This window comes from Apostichopus japonicus, chromosome 22 (genome assembly GCF_037975245.1).
Source record: "Apostichopus japonicus isolate 1M-3 chromosome 22, ASM3797524v1, whole genome shotgun sequence".
NCBI classification, from domain to species: Eukaryota; Metazoa; Echinodermata; class Holothuroidea; order Aspidochirotida; family Stichopodidae; genus Apostichopus; species Apostichopus japonicus.
Window position 1 is genome coordinate 9,806,743 of NC_092582.1, and position 19,089 is coordinate 9,825,831.

Here is a 19,089-nt window from a genome sequence, read left to right on the forward strand (position 1 = left end):
CAGATATTGTTTGTCACATTGTTATCATCAACAGAGAAATAAGTTGGTCACAGGCCTACAGCTATACATTTTGTTATTTTTTTTTGCAATTTGGGGGGGGGGAGGGAAAAACTTCTGCAACTTTTAAAATATACATCTTTGTTGAGACAATGGAGTTCACTTCAAGAGGGATAACAGTGTTGTCTCAAAATTGAAGTTGGAGAGTGCACTTGAAACTGTAAGGTGATACTCAGTAAGTTAGCTACTATATTGCCTGTAGCTATAATTAGCATAATGAGTCATGATACTAGAATGATAAACTCGGCTATAACAATATCATACGTGTCAAATTTCATACTTTAGTGTTTATTGTTGTTGTCGTGGTAGAGGTTGAGAACATAAAAAACAACAACAAAACAACGAATAAACTTTCAATAAAATTATTAGAATTTTTTATTAACAGATTTGTAGGAAATGAAAAACTGAAAGACCAGCTCCATAAATAAGGTCTTATAATAATTGTGACTTAAAAGAGGCATTTGCCAGACACTCTACCCATTTGGAAGAGAAACAGCACTAATTGAAAAAAACTACCATGGAATTTTGTAACACCACCAAAAATTCTTAAAGACGAAAAAATCGTTGTTCTACGCTATTGAACGACGTGAACACTTAAAACATTCAATTCAAAGTCAAGTTACAAAGATGAATGCAAAAGGCGACTTTGTGGGTAAAATTTGACAGAGTACAATAAGGAGCGATGTGTAGGTTTGTCATGATCAGTATATCAACTAAAATCAAAGAAGAGAAAGAGAGAGGGTTCAATAAACATCGTTTCCGTCTTTGGGTCTCTACCGCATATCTTCAGGAAACAAATCACGTCCGGTTCAACGATGATCTCCATCCAGTGCAGTAAAATGATAGTCTTAACATGTGACAGATAAGACTTCCCCTGGAAAGGTTTAGAAATGTCCGAGGATATCATAATCCAGAAATAAAATCATGTTATTGTATAATATTCTCTGAAAAAGCTGATGTGGTTAAAATCGTCAGGAAGTAACGAGATGACTTAAAATAGATCTCTGAAGGAAATTATATGCATTCCTGTCAGGTGGAATTTGGTTTTTTTTTTTTTTTTTTTTGGTCTTCTTCCCCGCTGACAAGAAGTGAATCCAGTTTCATTTTATTTATAGTTACCTCCTCCTGTCATTTTTATTCGGGGTCACCTGTTCAGATCTGATTCCGACAATTTTTTTTCTTCAAAATTTCTTTAAATATGTGACAGCAGCTTGTGTTGATTTTGAGAATTGTCTGTTCAGGGAGTTGTTATGGAAACAACTACGTGGTCTGTTATCCCACAGTACAGTAAAGCCTTAACGAATATATTAGTTTATAATTTGAACATCCCAATTTCCGACAATATGATGTACAATTGAGAAACTTGGAATTTTCAAACATATTCTGTACACGTGAATAATAACACATGCAATTTTGACTACTTGGAGTCCAAACCACACAAATTTATCACTCACAGAGAAACCTTCATTTTGTGAACAAAATCAACCATGAAATCATACAGATATAACTTCATATTTGTTAAGTTTTTGCTAAACTTTATGGTCAAACTGTCCACTAAGCTAAAAACCTGCTATAATGAGGTATTGATCCGTAGGATGGGGCTGGGGTGTGTGTGGTGGGAGGGGGGTGGGATTTGCAACCCTCAACCTCACCCACCTTTCCAACCCATCCCACATCAAAAATCATTAAGGTCACATTTTTGGCACATTACTTTGCATACACCTAATTATAGATCTGACCTAATTTATGGCCGAATTATTTCGCAGAATGCACCATTTCACATCTAAAAATGTATTTTTTATTTGTTGCTTTTTCTGATAATTTAGGTTGAATTTCTCTTGAAACTCTCATATATATGTGTTTTCAATCATACTATTTCCATGGTATATGTAAAGTAATGCAACTAGTGAAGGTCATCTCCTGCAAAGACCCTGTTTTATAAGATTTTTTAATAACCTAGCCCAGGCTTGAATGGTTCAAATTCAAAATTGATCATAATTCATCATTCACTGGAAGGAAAAAGATTTTACTGATCTATATCATTTATGTCCTGAACATTTGCTAGCTATGATGATCTTACAATTCAGCCAAAAATGTCTCCCAAACAAATATGTCTAACAACCAAGATGACAAGACTGGACCAGGATGGTTTCAAGAAACCTTAAATTAACAACAAAGCTTAAGCTATAGTTAGTAACAGTATTATGATTAGTTACCATATATATTGAAACTGGCTTTTTCCACTTGAGGTATATGGAGACATACCTCTTTTCATCACCTCCCCTCCCCACTCCCCTCTCTACCTGTGGTCTTTGTTTAATGGTTGACTGTCTCTCGGGGCTCCCCTACTTGTTTCCAGCCCTCAAATGCATACTATAATGTTTAAAACTCTCTTCAAACTGGTCCAAACATATCAAATTTGAAATTTGTTTTCCAGAAGCAGGAATTCAAAATGCTTCCAGTACTAAGCTAAGGCAAGACCAATATTCCACACTGTAAATGGAAAGCCTAACCGCAGTACAGTATGTATGTACAGTATGTACAGTAGTACGTGTATATAGACAGTTTACTATATAACACTATATAACACATATAACACATTGTTTTATGGTAGTAACTACCTTTGATTCCGGCAAATTTGATTGGTTGTTTCAGGAAATGACTCAGAGAGGTTGGTTTGCCATCAGGATAACTGATTATTCTGTGAAAGCTAGACTTTCAATGATAACTTTTTTAGCATTTAAATTGTAGATTTTGTAGTCAATCTGTTTTATCGCTTTACTCTTCACCAGTGCTTTTAATCGTTTTTGGATCTCATATTCCTGTATATATGTATATGACATATGTATTTGACATATGTATTTACTGTTTTATGTATTTACTGTTTTATGTCATTGTATATTCTAGATTGTTTGTCAAGCGCACAGATCCATCGCGCGTAGTGCGCTATATAAGATTTTAATTACATTACATTAAATTTTGTGGAATGCTGGCCTATAATAGACCTGCAGCTTTCAGTGAACTATTCAGACCCTTATCAACAAGAATGACTACTATTTTTCTACATTATCAAGCAAAACAAAGTCACTCTTTAGTTCTTACTTATAATCACTCTGACTTACTGTAATCGTCTATCCTTCGGTTGTTAACTTACTAAAAACCGGAACAAGTTACAGAGAACTTACAGTAACATATGGATCAGGGTGTGGTTAAAATGACCTTAGAAATCAACTTTTATAAATGAAGATAATTTTACAGCAAATGTTACACAGAATAACGTTAACCAGGCAATCTTTTTACGGTAACCAGGCTAACTCTTTATCGGTAACCAGGCAATCTCTTTAACGGTAACCAGGCAATCTCTTTAACGGTAACCAGGCAAACTTTCTATTGGTAACTAGGCAAACTCTCTAATGCTAACCAGGCAATCTCTCTAACAGTAACCAGGCACTCTTTAACGGTTACCAGGCAATCTCTTTAAATGGTAACCAGGCAATCTCTTAACGGTAACCAGGCAATCTCTTTAACAGTAACTAGGCAAACTCTCTATTGGTAACCAGGCAAACTCTCTAACAGTAACCAGGCACTCTTTATAGTTACCAGGCAATCTCTCTAACAGTAACCAGTCAAACTCTCTAAAGTTAACCAGGCAATCTCTTTAACAGTAACTAGGCAAACTCTCTACTGGTAACCAGGCAAACTCTCTAAAGTTAACCAGGCACTCTTTAACAGTTACCAGGTAATCTCTCTAACAATAACCAGTCAAACTCTCTAAAGTTAACCAGGCAATCTCTTTAACAATAACCAGGCAAACTCTCCAATGTACAACATGGATGTACAATTTATATAGACAAACAATACAAAACAACTCATGGTCAGGATCAAAGAATGAAGATTATCAGTAAAGCTAATAATATTTCAGGGTTGTATGGTTTGAAATGATCTCCGGAGCCTCTAACAAACATTCACTATGGATGTTACGTAATTAGCTATGAGAGTGAATGTTCAATACCAACAAATATCAAAAAATAGAATTGAGTTCATAATTAAAAGTCTAACACAATCATTTATAAACAGACATAAATAGTGCCACACGAAAGTGAAAGCAAAACAAGGATGTTAATTCAACAGCCCAAAAATAACCTGGTTGTTGGTAATTACTAACCTTTTTTTTTTCACAAAACAATGAGTAGGTGGGTTGTCAACTAGCAGAGTACAAGGAAAATCAATTTTATGTTTAAATAGAAAAGTAACAGAAATGCTTGAGGAAGATGGTTGAGGATGGGTCAAAAGGTTGGTTAAAAGGAGGGGGTGGTGTGGGGGTGGAGATGGAGGTTGGGATGGAATGGAATGGTATACTGTACATATTTTTCTCTGCTCTGATAGTTCATATACTATTATCAGCCACTCAAATAAGAAGCTATAGTAGGTCGACTGTAGCCTCTTGCTTCAGAAAGTCAGAAACTATCAGTGGCCATTGAAGCTCTATGATTGGTCGAGACCCAGGTAGAAGAAAACAGAACATAAGATCGGCAGACTATGATTTGGATGGAATCAGATAATGAAGTTCATGTACATGTCACACAGTGATTTTGTCTCCCAAGTTTTGACAAATTTGTGTGTGTGTGTGCGTGTGTGTCTGTGTGCTGTTGATAACATTTATTCACTGGGCAAACCAACTGCAGTCAAATAAAAAGAACTCAAGTTCCTGTACAGTTTATGTATCAATTTATACCACAGTGTATATATTGGTTGATATTGAGGCCTTAGAAAGTTATATAGTTGCAGCTAACCCAGGGAAATCACAACATGGGGCTCAAAAACAAAGAGAAAAAAAGGAAAAAACAAAAAAAGGTTTGTAAAACCAGGGCTCTACCAGGTATCTCTGGCACTTTGTAGGCACCCCAGGTTGAAGGTTTCTTAGATTAGTGTGCCAAAAGGCACATATATATAAGGGTTGCTAGCAGCAGTTGAACATGTGGAATGTAAGAAATTGTGTGTTTTTTTTTTTTAATGAGTCACAGGTAAAATGAAAAGTCAAGAGTAAGTTCAAACAGGTTGGTAGAGAGAAGTGGGCCGGTGGTGGTGGGGGGGGGGGGGAAGGGGACGGTAGGTACAGAGTTTTTGTTTTCTTTACTAATCAGGTGTACAGTACCTGCTTCAACCTCCTTATTCTCACAATCTGTTACAAGTTATAACTATCTACGATAGGCCTTTTAGCCTAGCTCTATACGAAGGGAGTCAAAAGAAAGGTCAAACAGGTTGGTAGAGAGAAGGGGGGGAAGGGGAAGGGGAAGTAAGGTAGGTAGTACTAGCCTAGCTCTCCGAAGCTTTCATAAAATTTAAAACAGGCTGAAGTTATTTCATACTGCCAGTATTCGATTAGCCCTGGCACAGCTCAAACAGCAGTGAAGTTTATTTTATTTCACATGGCTCAGTTGTTGAGTGTGTGTTACATGATACTACCAGTAGAATATTTATTCTCTACGTGTACCAAGCTGTGTAACATAAACAAACACACACATTAATGGAAATGAACAACTCACTCTCAAAATGTCCTCTGTTTTTATGTTCCTTTTTCAAATTTCATTTGATGTGGCTACCCACATGATAGGATGATCTCTACTTCACTATTATCTACAGAATAAACTCATTTTGGGAAAGCAAGACTAAAAGGTGTGAATCTATTAATAATTAAATCATAATTACAAAATGATACTAAACTTACACTGTATTTTGCATAGACTTAACATCTTGTTTTTATTGTTGTTGCTATAATTATGTTTTCTTTCAACAGTCAACATAATCTTACAACTATTCAATCAATACATTTTGCATTAACTCCTTGATGCTATTATCACTTGTTATAAGTACAGAGCAACACTTGGCTGGGCATTAAGCAGACGCTGTCTGAAACACATGTGTGGGAAATGACATCATAAAGCTATTTTTAGATGTGCAGTTATTTCTGGACTGAAACCTACTCCCACACGAGACTTTAAATCATTTTAAACAAACAGACAGTATCATTTTGAATTTATTTTAAATGTAAGAAAAATATGTCAGCTATTTTTAGTCGAAAGGGAACTTCATTTCCCGAATTGTTTATCAGTAAAAACACATTGAAGGCTTGATAACCAAATCAAAACGGCAAGGGGGAAAAAATTACAAATATTGTTGATATTAGCTATAGATATTAAAAAGGGAAAAATACCACAATATTTTTCATTTCAGAGATCTTAACTTTGAAGAGAACTATTCCCCAACTTTTGACATCATATATAAAACTTTCACTCAATTCACAATTCCCATGTATTTCATACATAAATTTTACATTCAATTCAAATGATTTCATACTGTATCTACATGCTTTATTCAATTCAATTCAATTTTTGTTTACTCATTTCAGATACTTTTCTTTCAATTTCACACATAAATGGGAATAAAAAAAGTAACAAAAACAGAGAAATTTTGTAAAAGTCTCCACTAAAGATTCTTTGATCATATTCAATAAAGTTATCAAGCAGCAGAAAAGTTTTTGGGGGGGTGGGGGGATTGTTCATGGAATATTGCACAAGAAATGCCAAGGCATCCTTTCCATCTGGAAACAAAAGTTCCCTTTCACTCCTGAGTTCCTAAACATATACCCCCCCCCACACCCTCCCCTTCTTCAATATGTGAAAAAATCTTAAAAATTGCTATTTGTTAAAAACAATTTTGGACACAACAGCTCTAACAGGGAACAAGATCACACAGACCGACAGGAATATACATTGACCAAACACAGACAAAGTTCTACTAAATACTGAACCTCTGCAAGACTGTTCATCTATATTATTTATTCCTTTCATAACAATGTTTACAACTCACATACCAATCTCACCACATCTACCTACCTAACCTACCCACCCCTTCCCTATATCAAACAAAAAGTAAACCCTTGTTGACAATGCTATGTATATATTGGGTGTATGAAGCAAAATAGGACAAGACTGACAAGAAAATATTCTCTTCGAACACTTCAAACAATTACTGAATATTTACTGAACAGTCATCTAAAAGTTTATTCCTTTATTTAAACTCTTGACTGAAAAGCAAGAACAATCACACCATTCATACTTACAATATGGAATAATGTTGACAGTTATTTTATACCTCTCATCCTCTCCCTTTCCTACTCCTTATGTGAAACAATGTAGAAACCTATTTTCTAATATGGTTTTTGAAATAACCAGCCCTATTAGAGAGAACAAGAGTAAAACTGACTGGTCAGTTTTACACTAACATTCTTCAAATGCAGATAACTGCAGAGCACTCTGAGCCTATTGACTTATTTTTTTACTTTTAATCGAGAGGCAAGAACATTTTCAACTTTTCAACTAATCTACATACCCCCCCCCACCCCAACACACACACCCCACCCCAATGCTTTCCTTAAAAAAAAAATATAAAAAAAAAACACTGGTATTATGAAACCGATTTTGAAATGATTGCCATAAGTAGACAGACTCACAAGGAATCACAATCATGCATTTAACTGCTGCACACTACTGCACACCTGTCAAATCCTGTTGATCTATTTTTAACTTTTGATATCGCGCTAGGTGAGAACATTCCAGGTATCCCAAACCCTCGAGGGTGGAAGGAAGCAAGCACTCAAACCTGCATGAAAGTACAGTACATACAATAAAACCATGTAGTTATATCAGACTGGTTTTTGTTTTGATATTTTGCAAGCTACGGTCACCGAAACGTTACCTTCTTTCTCTTCTTTCCATTTGTCATGTAATAATGAGAGTTTCTTAAATATACACATTTCACTATTGCGACATAATTCCATCAAACTATGAAGTAGACACAGTCGTGTGTTTTGATACTAGTGGTTGTTTTTTTGTTTTTCTTCCCCAGACAGGTACGTCAGCTGAAAGAAGCTACGTGGCATACGGAGAATCGGATTCTTAATGAATCCTTCACGAGATTCATTAATTACCATCTGCTTTCGATACGTTTTTTTTCAATGACCGATTCTGAGAGGGCTGAAATTAAATAATATATGCTTTGTTGCAGTGATGTCGATGAAATGATCATTTTTCGTAACATCGAAACAATAAAACTTAGAGCCAAAACTTTTAGAAATAACTTGTTTGCAATTTTTCTTATACTTAAAAAATCTCACACATCAAACTGTTTAGGAGGGAAATATGTTCTTTTTTTCCCCAAAAGAGTCCGATAACACTGATATCCAACACGAGGTGCTCAGTAAAGGTCTTTATCTAACAAGGTGACCAGAATTGTTGCTCAAAAGAAAGCCGGGATGTGCTCACACCAGGCGGGGGAGGGGGCGGGCGGGGGAGGTGACGGGGGCGGACGGATGCACCAGGCAGTTCTGAATGCCGTCTAGCACAAACAGTATTTATTTTGAAACGTTTGTGCCTAGCACTATTTTTGATGATTTATTTTAATAAAGATTACAATTACTGAAATATGGGTGATTACTTGGCACAGAAGGTAGCTCCAGAATAGGAAAAAAAGGTAGCACCATTTGCCATCTAACATACTTCTAATTTGCAAAAACTTCCTACAGGGGAGGGGACATCTCCACCCTTACACCCCTCCCCCCACCCCACCACACAAGTACAACTGGCACTCAAATATCCCTGAGCAAATGCCTGCAAAGGAAATGCCATTTTCCTTTAAAGCCATGGGACATTTTCACTACAATTTCAATTAAGAAAAAATGAAATATTGATGTATCATTGCCCATTCTGATCCATTAATTACAAGCATTCTCTGAGTTGTTTTCCACAAAATATATTCGAAACTTTTGAGATAAAGATGAAACTGTTTGTGAAATTGTAGACCTGTAAGGTGTTTAGCTTAGACTGTATATTGAACATTATATAACATTGAGATACACTCGAAGCCCTCAGGTGCCAATGAGGACTCAACATCATTCAACCCCTTTAACTAAATTTAATTACACTGTATGTCAACTTCAACACAATTAGCACTAAACGCTACAGCTATATGTGTGTATGTATGTATTTTAGATCCTCCTTGCAAGCAGGAACTCGCGAAGAAGCCTCATTGGCTTATCAAAGCTGCAAGCTGACCGAAGTCAGTCTCTTACATTCATATTTAACGTCCATGATTATGAATTGTCAATTATCAACAACTCTGTAACTGGACGACATACATTAATCTTGGAGTGACTCAAACTGGGGACCTTATGATTGAAAGGCATTGGCGTTAACTTATATGAATCACATATCCTACATGAATCACAGAGTATGTAGCATACAGAGTATGTTAAATCCTCCATGGTGTGTGGTGTGGTGTGGTATGTTGGATTTATTGCATCTTCAGAAATTCAATGAATATTTTACAAACATTTATGAGATTTCTTTATCTGCTGCCATTTATCCTACATAAACAATACAGGCAGATGGGTTCGTCATAACCTGCATCAAGTCCAGTAACAGACCAACTGTATTAATAACATATGAAGGCCTTTAAAAACATGGCCTTGTGTCACATGTAGTCACATGCACTTTGCATCACTATACGTGACCTATTTGCAACGCATGGTGATGCAACTGTTGTCAACATAGAAGCCTGATTGGTGGCCGCTTATTAGCACCACAAGCTTGGCAGGAAAAGATGTGACGTATAACGTGGGGCTGCATAGTTTAAGCATTAGCACTAACACTTACGTTAATGTACATAGCTGTTTGTTGATATATAACAGTTACTTCACTAAGTTAGGTATAGCATCGTTTAATCCATATGTTAGTACTGACACAGTGTCCCAATTTTCAACCAAAGAAATATGGTATAGCCTTAAACATAAAAAACCCATTACAAAATGTAATCATGTGTTACGATCCCTAGAAAATATAATATTACAAATATGTCAAACATTCGAATGCAGCAAAATTAGTCTACATTAACAACCTATTGTTGTCTGTAACATTCAAGCCTAGGCTAACGAGGCTTAGCTATGTAGTATGTACAGCACGTTGTTGCTTAATGATCAAACTAACAGCTGATTGTGCATGTTCAAGTGCTCGTGTTCCGAATAATGTCTAAAAATAAGTATATTACAAATTGGCAAAAATATCCACCAGGGATTCGATGACATCATATGGAAGCTGCAGTTGCTGCAGTGTTTCCAAATATTGCGGAACAGACTGCTTCGTGACGATTCTGCTTGTTTGGGCAACCAGAGAAAAGATAATATTACAGCGCCCACGCAACTTGAACAGTCAAACTTTCATTCTCCTTTATCTTGGTACTGTAGATGACCTGAGATTGATTTATAAATATGTGAAGGGGAAAGAAAAGTGCACAAAGCACCTCTGTAACTATCCTAAATTCCTGCTTGTAGTTCATACATTTCACATAACTAGCTATTTAGAAAAGTATATACCCAAGATCAGGGACGTAGCTAAGGCCTGATGATTGGGGGGGTGTAGTGTCTGAAATTCCAACTGGATGGGTTTTGGAGCAAGAAAATTCCGACTGCTGCCTTGTACCCACCCCCCCCCCCGTACTACTCGTCAACATTAACATGTCGAACGCGCGCGTAGCGCGCGGAAATTTTTTTCGATACATTTGTACACAGGCCCTCACTTCACAAACTTATTAATCACTCTGGCTAAGCAAGTTAGCAACTGAGTAAAGTTATCTGCTTCTAGGCTACATAGACTACTAACTACAAAAGCTATGTTAATGTAACAAAGGGGAAATTGTTTTGCAACAAATTATATTCGACGACAAAGTGAATTACCAAAAAATACAGTGCTTTTTACTAGCACGCTTAATATTGTTTTCTTGGGGGGGGGGGGGGGCTATTTATCACTCACATGAAAAACTTTCAATTGTGCACTTCATTCCAACTGAGCATTCAGAATGAAGTGAACAATTAAACATTTTGCAGAAAAATGTTGAGTTCACGAGATATGATAAGTTGTCAATAAAACATTTTGCAGAAAAATGTCCAATTGACGAGATAGGCTATGATAAGTAATTGTCAATTAAACATTTTCAGAAATTTTTCAATTGCTCAGTTAAAGCAACTGAGCAATCCAACATTTTTCTGATTTTGATAAGATTTTATCTTGTTATCTAAACAATTTACTGAAAAATGTCAACTTATGGGGCAAAGTTTTCTTATTGATGGCACTTTTAAGCTTCCGTAGATTAACATTGCGCGTTATAATCGCATACTATACAATGTATATCCTGAACTGACTTGCAGCTAGCGCACAGGGTCAACCCAGCCGATAGCAAAATTAATACATGAATTAACCGAATTGAAGCTGGCGAACTTTGTACAGTAGTTCTATTAGAATATTTTTTTTTTTTTTTTTAGAGTATTCAAAATCATACGAAGTTTTGTATGGTGGAGTATAAGGATCGCGAGATACAATTTCTCAATGTGACAAGGAAAACGTGGTAAATATCACTGATCAAAGGTCAATTTTGACCAAAAATTTTAGGTCAACCAAAAATTACAAGAATATGTGAAAATGAGAGTGCGACAGTCGGAAAATTAGAGTGCGACAGTTGGAAAATTTAGAGTGCGACAGTCGGAAATTCCGACTGTGGCACTGAAATTTTCCAACTATCGTCAGTTTTACCAAGATTGGGGGGGTGAGACACCCCCCCACACCCCCCCTCTAGCGACGTCCCTGCCCAAGATCTGTTCTTGTTTGTCACCTTCCTCAAGAATATTTAGGCTACAGTAATACAGAAAAAAGCACACCCATCTTCCTATCAAGTTGCAAAACATGGGTTCTTACAGCACTATGTTGGTATACTCCTATTCAAGTTTATATCGATCCGAAATCCTTCGGGAAAAAGTGCCAAGGAGCAGAAGCAGAAGAGCATCTTTTTGGATATAAATCAGGATCTGGGTTTAGCTAGTGAGAACTTCTTCCTAGACTTAGAGACCAAGTAACTTTTATGATTTACTGTGTAAGTCAATGGGACATTCAATACGTGTATGCTATCCTACGAATACAAAAATAACAGTTGGCAACTGACAATAGTGATGGCAGCAAACACAAATACAGAATGACATGGTTACATATAATTATTGTACCGATGGTTTTTTTGAAACATCTTTGATTTCATCTATGTTATAAGCTTAAAAATATCCCCAGGTAACATTAGGTTAACTCATGTAGTCAGTCACATGGTAACTATATAATTTTACTATGGGAATCATTTCAGGGAACTTGCAAGTATCATTCTTTATGAACTCCCTTTAATAATTTATCTATCTCAATGCTTAATCAGGGGAAGTTTTCTTTTACCACTGCCTACGACAGGTTGCTGCAGTTGTGCTTAAGGTAATTCCCTTCGAGCATTGCATTATATAGATATATGCACACAAACCAATACCCATAACAATACCCATACCAATACCCATACTGCCTTCCACAGGTTGCTGCAGTTGTGCCTAAGGTAATTCCCTTCAAACATTCCATTCTAAACATATATAAACCAATACCCATAACAATACCCATACTAATACCCATATTGCCTACGACAGGTTGCTGCAGCTGTGCCTAAGGTAATTCAAATTTAAGCATTCCATTATAGATATATACACACAAACCAATACCCATACTGACTAACCAATTCATCTCTTTCATTGCTGACATGACAGCAGGGGCCGGTTCCCTTTGGTTCCCCCCCCCCCCCCTCTTCTGATATATTGTGGCAAGTAAAATTAGCTGCAGATAAAAGTTTGTGAACAACCAGGTACATAATGGAAATAGTTAGAATGACTCTCACATAGCCTGGCATTCCTTACTCTTTACCAATGTTTTTATTATGTAATGATTCTTTTGGTATTAAATTTGTTTATCTAACAGTACTTTTCTCAATGGTTTCAGCCACTGAATTAACAATTCAAATCATTATGGTGCGATACCCAAAGAGTTGTTATCCTTGATTGTATCTTTATACTTGTTTTATATGTAACAGCATGCACAATAGCACAGTAAACTACACAATGCGATTCAAATCTGGTAGTGCTGGTCCGTTTTCACCATTACCAATTACCTAGTTAATTGTGAGTTATATTATTTTCTCACACAGGAAGTCTAAATGTAACACGGTGCATTCATTGTGCTTTCCATTTTCGTCATTAATACTGGCGACAATTGAAGGAGGTTGTAGTATAGAATGGTGTTTAAATCTTGTACAATATATACTCCAATTTGATTTCATTTGGTCCACTTGCACTTAAAGGATATTCTGGTAGCTGCAATTGATTGCTTCAATGAATACGTCAACATTTTCGGGCATCTATAGCTCAAAGCCACAGACTCATAGCCTTTTCTACGACAATGATATGAATTTGTCAAATTTGGTGGGGTTTGGGGATGCATCTAGCAATAGCAGCATAAATGATGTCATCACAGCTATTCAGCTAAAACATTTTGTCTTTATACTTAGTAATACTCACATATTTTATAGAAAAAAATTATATTGCTATCAAACAGCAATGTGGATGACCTTCTAAATACAGACAAGGTTGACAGTTAAGCAAACATTCCCAATGTATCAGGTTTCAAAGTTATAAGTTAAAATTTGCTATTAAACTTGAGAAAGAACTCAAGCAAAGAGGCAAAGCTTGTATTTCTTACGAGCAGTTAAAAGACTCATTTAGTAATTGCACTATACTGTTCAGTTAATTACGATGCATCATTGTTTTTGTATGCATTTATAATTACTTGTAAAAGGTTTTTGACCTTTTTGTATCCGAATATATTCGATATGGCACAAGAATGTTACCAATAAAGATACCAAGCGTGGTAAAAAAAAAAAAAAAAAAAGGTTTCAAAGATAAATCAGCAAAGAGATGATAATTAAAAAGTAAAACTTTGAAGAACATTTGCCATAAAGACATCATAGGCCACCTACTGTAGTCTCTACTAGGGAAGAATCACAGGATTAATCTGTCAAAATAAGTTCCATTCATTCAATCATATTCTTGAGTTAGGGACAAGATACTGACATGGGGCTTTTGACAGTGCGGGACAGACTTGTTCTTTTCCATATAATGGGTCACATTCTCTGCTAGCCTATGCAACACTATGGGTCACATTCTCTGCCAGCCTATGCACACTATTTACATTCACATTCTCTGCCAGCCTATGCAACACTATTTACACATTTTGACAAGATACTGACATGGGGCTTTTGACAGTGTGGGAGATATTTTTCTTTTCCATATAATGGGTCACATTCTCTGCTAGCCTATGCAACACTATGGGTCACATTCTCTGCCAGCCTATGCACACTATTTACATTCACATTCTCTGCCAGCCTATGCAACACTATTTACACATTTTGACAAGATACTGACATGGGGCTTTTGACAGTGTGGGAGATATTTTTCTTTTCCATATAATGGGTCACATTCTCTGCTAGCCTATGCAACACTATGGGTCACATTCTCTGCCAGCCTATGCACACTATTTACATTCACATTCTCTGCCAGCCTATGCAACACTATTTACACATTTTGACAAGATACTGACATGGGGCTTTTGACAGTGTGGGAGATATTTTTCTTTTCCATATAATGGGTCACATTCTCTGCCAGCCTATGCACACTATTTACATTCACATTCTCTGCCAGCCTATGCAACACTATTTACACATTTTGACAAGATACTGACATGGGACTTTTGACAGTGTGGGATAGACTTTTTCTTTCCTATATAATGGGTCACATTCTCTGCTAGCCTATGCAACACTATGGGTCACATTCTCTGCCAGCCTATGCACACTATTTACATTCACATTCTCTGCCAGCCTATGCAACACTATTTACACATTTTGACAAGATACTGACATGGGACTTTTGACAGTGTGGGATAGACTTTTTCTTTCCTATATAATGGGTCACATTCTCTGCTAGCCTATGCAACACTATGGGTCACATTCTCTGCCAGCCTATGCACACTATTTACATTCACATTCTCTGCCAGCCTATGCAACACTATTTACACATTTTGACAAGATACTGACATGGGGCTTTTGACAGTGTGGGAGATATTTTTCTTTTCCATATAATGGGTCACATTCTCTGCTAGCCTATGCAACACTATTAACACAACCCCTATAGACAACACAATACTGTGCAACTTAGCAATGAGTAGCTCTACTACAATGTTACACTACTACTCCACAAGACTAATCCTACCAGCATGTCTGCGATACTGCTATGTCAAGTCTGATCTGTGTTGTCTGGTTTTGAAAACTCCTTTCGCCATGAAACATGACAACCTTTGTATATACATATATATTATTTCCCTGTGCAGTACTGTACAATGAATGCTACCAGCATATAATGAAGACGTGTGCTAGGTATGAATTTGAAAGAGATATGAGATGGCTGTTGAAGGTAAGTCAAAGAACTTTACCTGGCATTTGCTCGCAGTTAAAGTCGACGTCTTCCTCCGTCACGGTGATGTTAAGTAATTCTAGAAAGTGAGCTCCCACATCCTGGGGTTGTTCGTCTTGGAAGATGTAATCGCTGACACAAATAGGCGTCCCTGGCAGTTTGGCAAGGACCCTTTGGGGTGTAGCGATAATTGATGGAGGATCTAGGGAGATGAGAGATTCAGTTGGGAATGAAATGTATGTAATTTTAGATCCTCCTGCAAGCAGGAACTCGCGAAGAAGCCATCATTGGCAATTATCAAAGCCGCAAGCTGACCGAAGTCAGTCTCTTAGATTCATATTTGAAAGTCCATGATTATGAATTGTCAATTGTCGACAACTCTGTGTAACTGGACGACATACATTAATCTTGGAGTGACTCCAACTCGGGACCTTATGATTGAAAGGCAATGGCGTTAACCACTGAGCTAATGAAATGTTCGACCAAGAACGTCAGTAATATTGTAGACTGACTGACTGTTGTAAAACCAGTCGGTAACACTGAGACTCCCAACGTGATGATGAACTGAGAGGCTGACAGTCTCCTGAAAGGTATAATTTCAAACCAGTTAATGTTGACTGTGTAAGAGCTACAGGAATTACTCCACTTTAATTTATGGTAACTAATAACAACACTGCACTTTTGGTAAATGGAATCTTGTCAATACCTTGCACCCCTTATATGAGAAACTTTTCAAAAGATTTTCGTTTTAGGTATGGATTGAACTAAAATTGACCCTTTAGTCTCGCTTTTAACCAACAAAAAAAGGTAAGCATTTTGAAGAGCGGTAAAAACGCAACCCACATGCAAGATGAGGAACTATGGGGAAGTTAAATAATCTGTATAATTAGTGAGTCTAATTTCATTAATCCTGGTTGTGAGTATTTTTGGGGGAATAAAATAAACCAAAGTTGCAGGTATGTTATCTTTCCTTAAATGGAATCTCAAGTTGTGCTTTCAAAGATATTTCATTGTTACCAAAACCAGATGGAGGGGATGTAGACACTAGGAGTGAAGGTGGAGGGGAAGAGGGAGGGGAAGAGGAAGGGGTAGTGAAGGCACCTTTTTATTTTCTCCTATTCTATTTCCAATTTTACCATCACAGGTATTGTCCAGCCCTGTATCCTTCTACAGATTGTCTTGCCCACAGAACAGACATGTGTACGAAGTTGTTTGCAGACTGCCATGGTGTCATGAGACTACATAGTACCAACCGAACCAAACCACCGACCAGGATTCTTCTGCTTATCCTTTCTGATAGGATAAGCTGTCAAATATTCATATTTCACAATGTATTATATCATCACTAGCATCGTTCACCATTGTTAAAATTTTACATTGCAGTTTTCTTACTAACTGCAAAGAAATCTATTTTTTTAACGCTAGCGACAAGCACAGTGGATGAATCCATGTTAATATCAATAATGTTTTTTGAAAAAGTCTGATTTGGAATGAAACATACTAAACACAAATGCAGACAAGTTTTGCTTAAGTTGGCAATCACACAAATTATGACTGTTTATTTACAAGCAGCACCAATCAATAGAGGTAACTGGAGAACCATTGTCCCACAGGTTACTGCATGGAATGTATGATGTCTGCTGTCTCCCAATGCACCATCCAGCTGATGATGCAGTCAAGTGTTTTCAAGCAGATAAAAAAATGAGGAATGTTAAGAAGATCAGTCTCAAACAGGATATTAGGACAATAGCAAATATATTTCATTTGAATATTCTGTATGGACCGTGAATTATCTAACTATTCATATTATATATCGTCCTCCTTACTCGGAGGTACATCCAGTGACTGTCTCAACATTCTTGAACGATTTCAATGATTATTTGGAGGTTTCCTGTAACGTGGATAAAAATATTGTTATCTGTGGTGACTTCAACATTCACTTAAATGATGCGGAAAATAATGAAGTGATGAAGTTCATTGATTTGTTGAACACGTTTGGCCTTTCTCAAAAAGTAAATACAAACACCCATACTTCTGGAAATACACTGGATTTGATTTTATCTAGGAGTAATGACGATGTCATTATAACTGAGCCAATTAGTGAATATTTCATTTCTGATCACTGCTTTGTTACCTGCGATATTGACTGCCCAAAACCTGATATTACCAGAAAAACTGTTAAATTCAGGAAAATTGCAGATATAAACAATGTCAGTCTTGCTCATGACTTACGGATAATGGCTAACCCCGCGATGGATATTGATGACGTTAATCAACTTGTGCAATTTTATAATGTGTCGCTTTATACCAGCATTTTAGAAAAACATGCCCCTTTAAAAACGAAGACTATCACAATTCCACCGAGACTACCATGGTACACAAATGACTCGAAGGAATTAAAGCTTCAGAAGCGGCGTGCTGAACGGAGATGGCGCAAGACAAATGATTTATCCGATTTTCAAGTATTCAGATCACTAAGAAACCTTTATTCCCAAAAACTACAGAAATCAAAGTTTATTCACATTAATGACATGGTAAATGAGTGCGGACGTGATAGCAAAAAGTTGTTCAAGCTTGTGAATAATCTTACTAGACGAGCTAAAGTTAATCAATTTCCTGATGAGAATGCGGACGTTCTTGCATCCAAAGATTTCTTCGCGCAGAAAATTGAAGACATCAGGAAAGAACTTGCTCAACATGAGGTATACAAGCCAACTCTTACTTATCGTGGTAAAGCTTTTGATCAATTTTTTCAAGTTTCAGAGGACAATATCAGGAAAATAATTTCACAATCTAAAAATACTCACTGTCGCCTTGATCCTTTTCCAACAAAACTTATAAAGGATAATATGGATTCTTTTGTTCCAGTTATTGCTAAAATTGTGAACCTGAGTCTCGCTTCGGGATGCTTCAGTGATCAATGGAAGCATGCTATTGTTTTACCTCTACTTAAAAAACAAGGTCTTGACCTATCATATGGAAATTACCGCCCGGTTAGCAATCTCAGTTTTGTGTCCAAAATCTGTGAAAAAGCTGCCTTATCACAATTTTGCAATCATATGGAACAAAATAATTTACTGCCTTCGTGTCAATCGGCTTATAGGAAAGACTTTAGCACTGAAACAGCTTTGCTCAAAGTGTGTAATGAAATTTTGTGCAATATGGACAATAACCATGTTACAATGATGGTTATGCTGGATCTTTCTGCAGCTTTTGATACTGTGGACCATGACATTTTGCTGACTGTTCTTGATCAAAATTTGGTACTAAGGGGCTGGCTAAATCATGGTTTGATTGTTATTTAAGACCACGCACACAAAGTGTTCAGGTTGGTGAATGCATTTCTACGAAATCCACCGTCCACCAGGGCGTGCCACAAGGATCTTGTGCTGGCCCTGTTCTCTTTACGGCTTATGCAAGTACTTTATATCATACAATCTCCAGTCACCTTCCCGAGGTCATGAGGTATGCAGACAATCATACCCTGTACCTAAAATTCAAACCAGGTAATTCCGACTCTGAACTTAGTGCTCTAAATGCTATGGAGAGTTGTTTATTGGACGTTAAGGCTTGGATGAATATGTGTCGCTTAAAAATGAACGATA

General features: G+C 36.8%; 1 protein-coding gene across 1 annotated transcript in view; it reads right to left on the reverse strand.

Moving 5' to 3' along the window:
* Nucleotides 1-19,089, reverse strand: part of LOC139964179 (protein odr-4 homolog) — a 42,270-nt gene that overhangs the window by 12,394 nt on the left and 10,787 nt on the right. Inside the window, exon 10 of the mRNA XM_071965574.1 lies at nt 15,504-15,686. Within this exon, the coding sequence (XP_071821675.1) occupies nt 15,504-15,686 (183 nt within the window). The remainder of the gene's footprint in view (nt 1-15,503; nt 15,687-19,089) is intronic.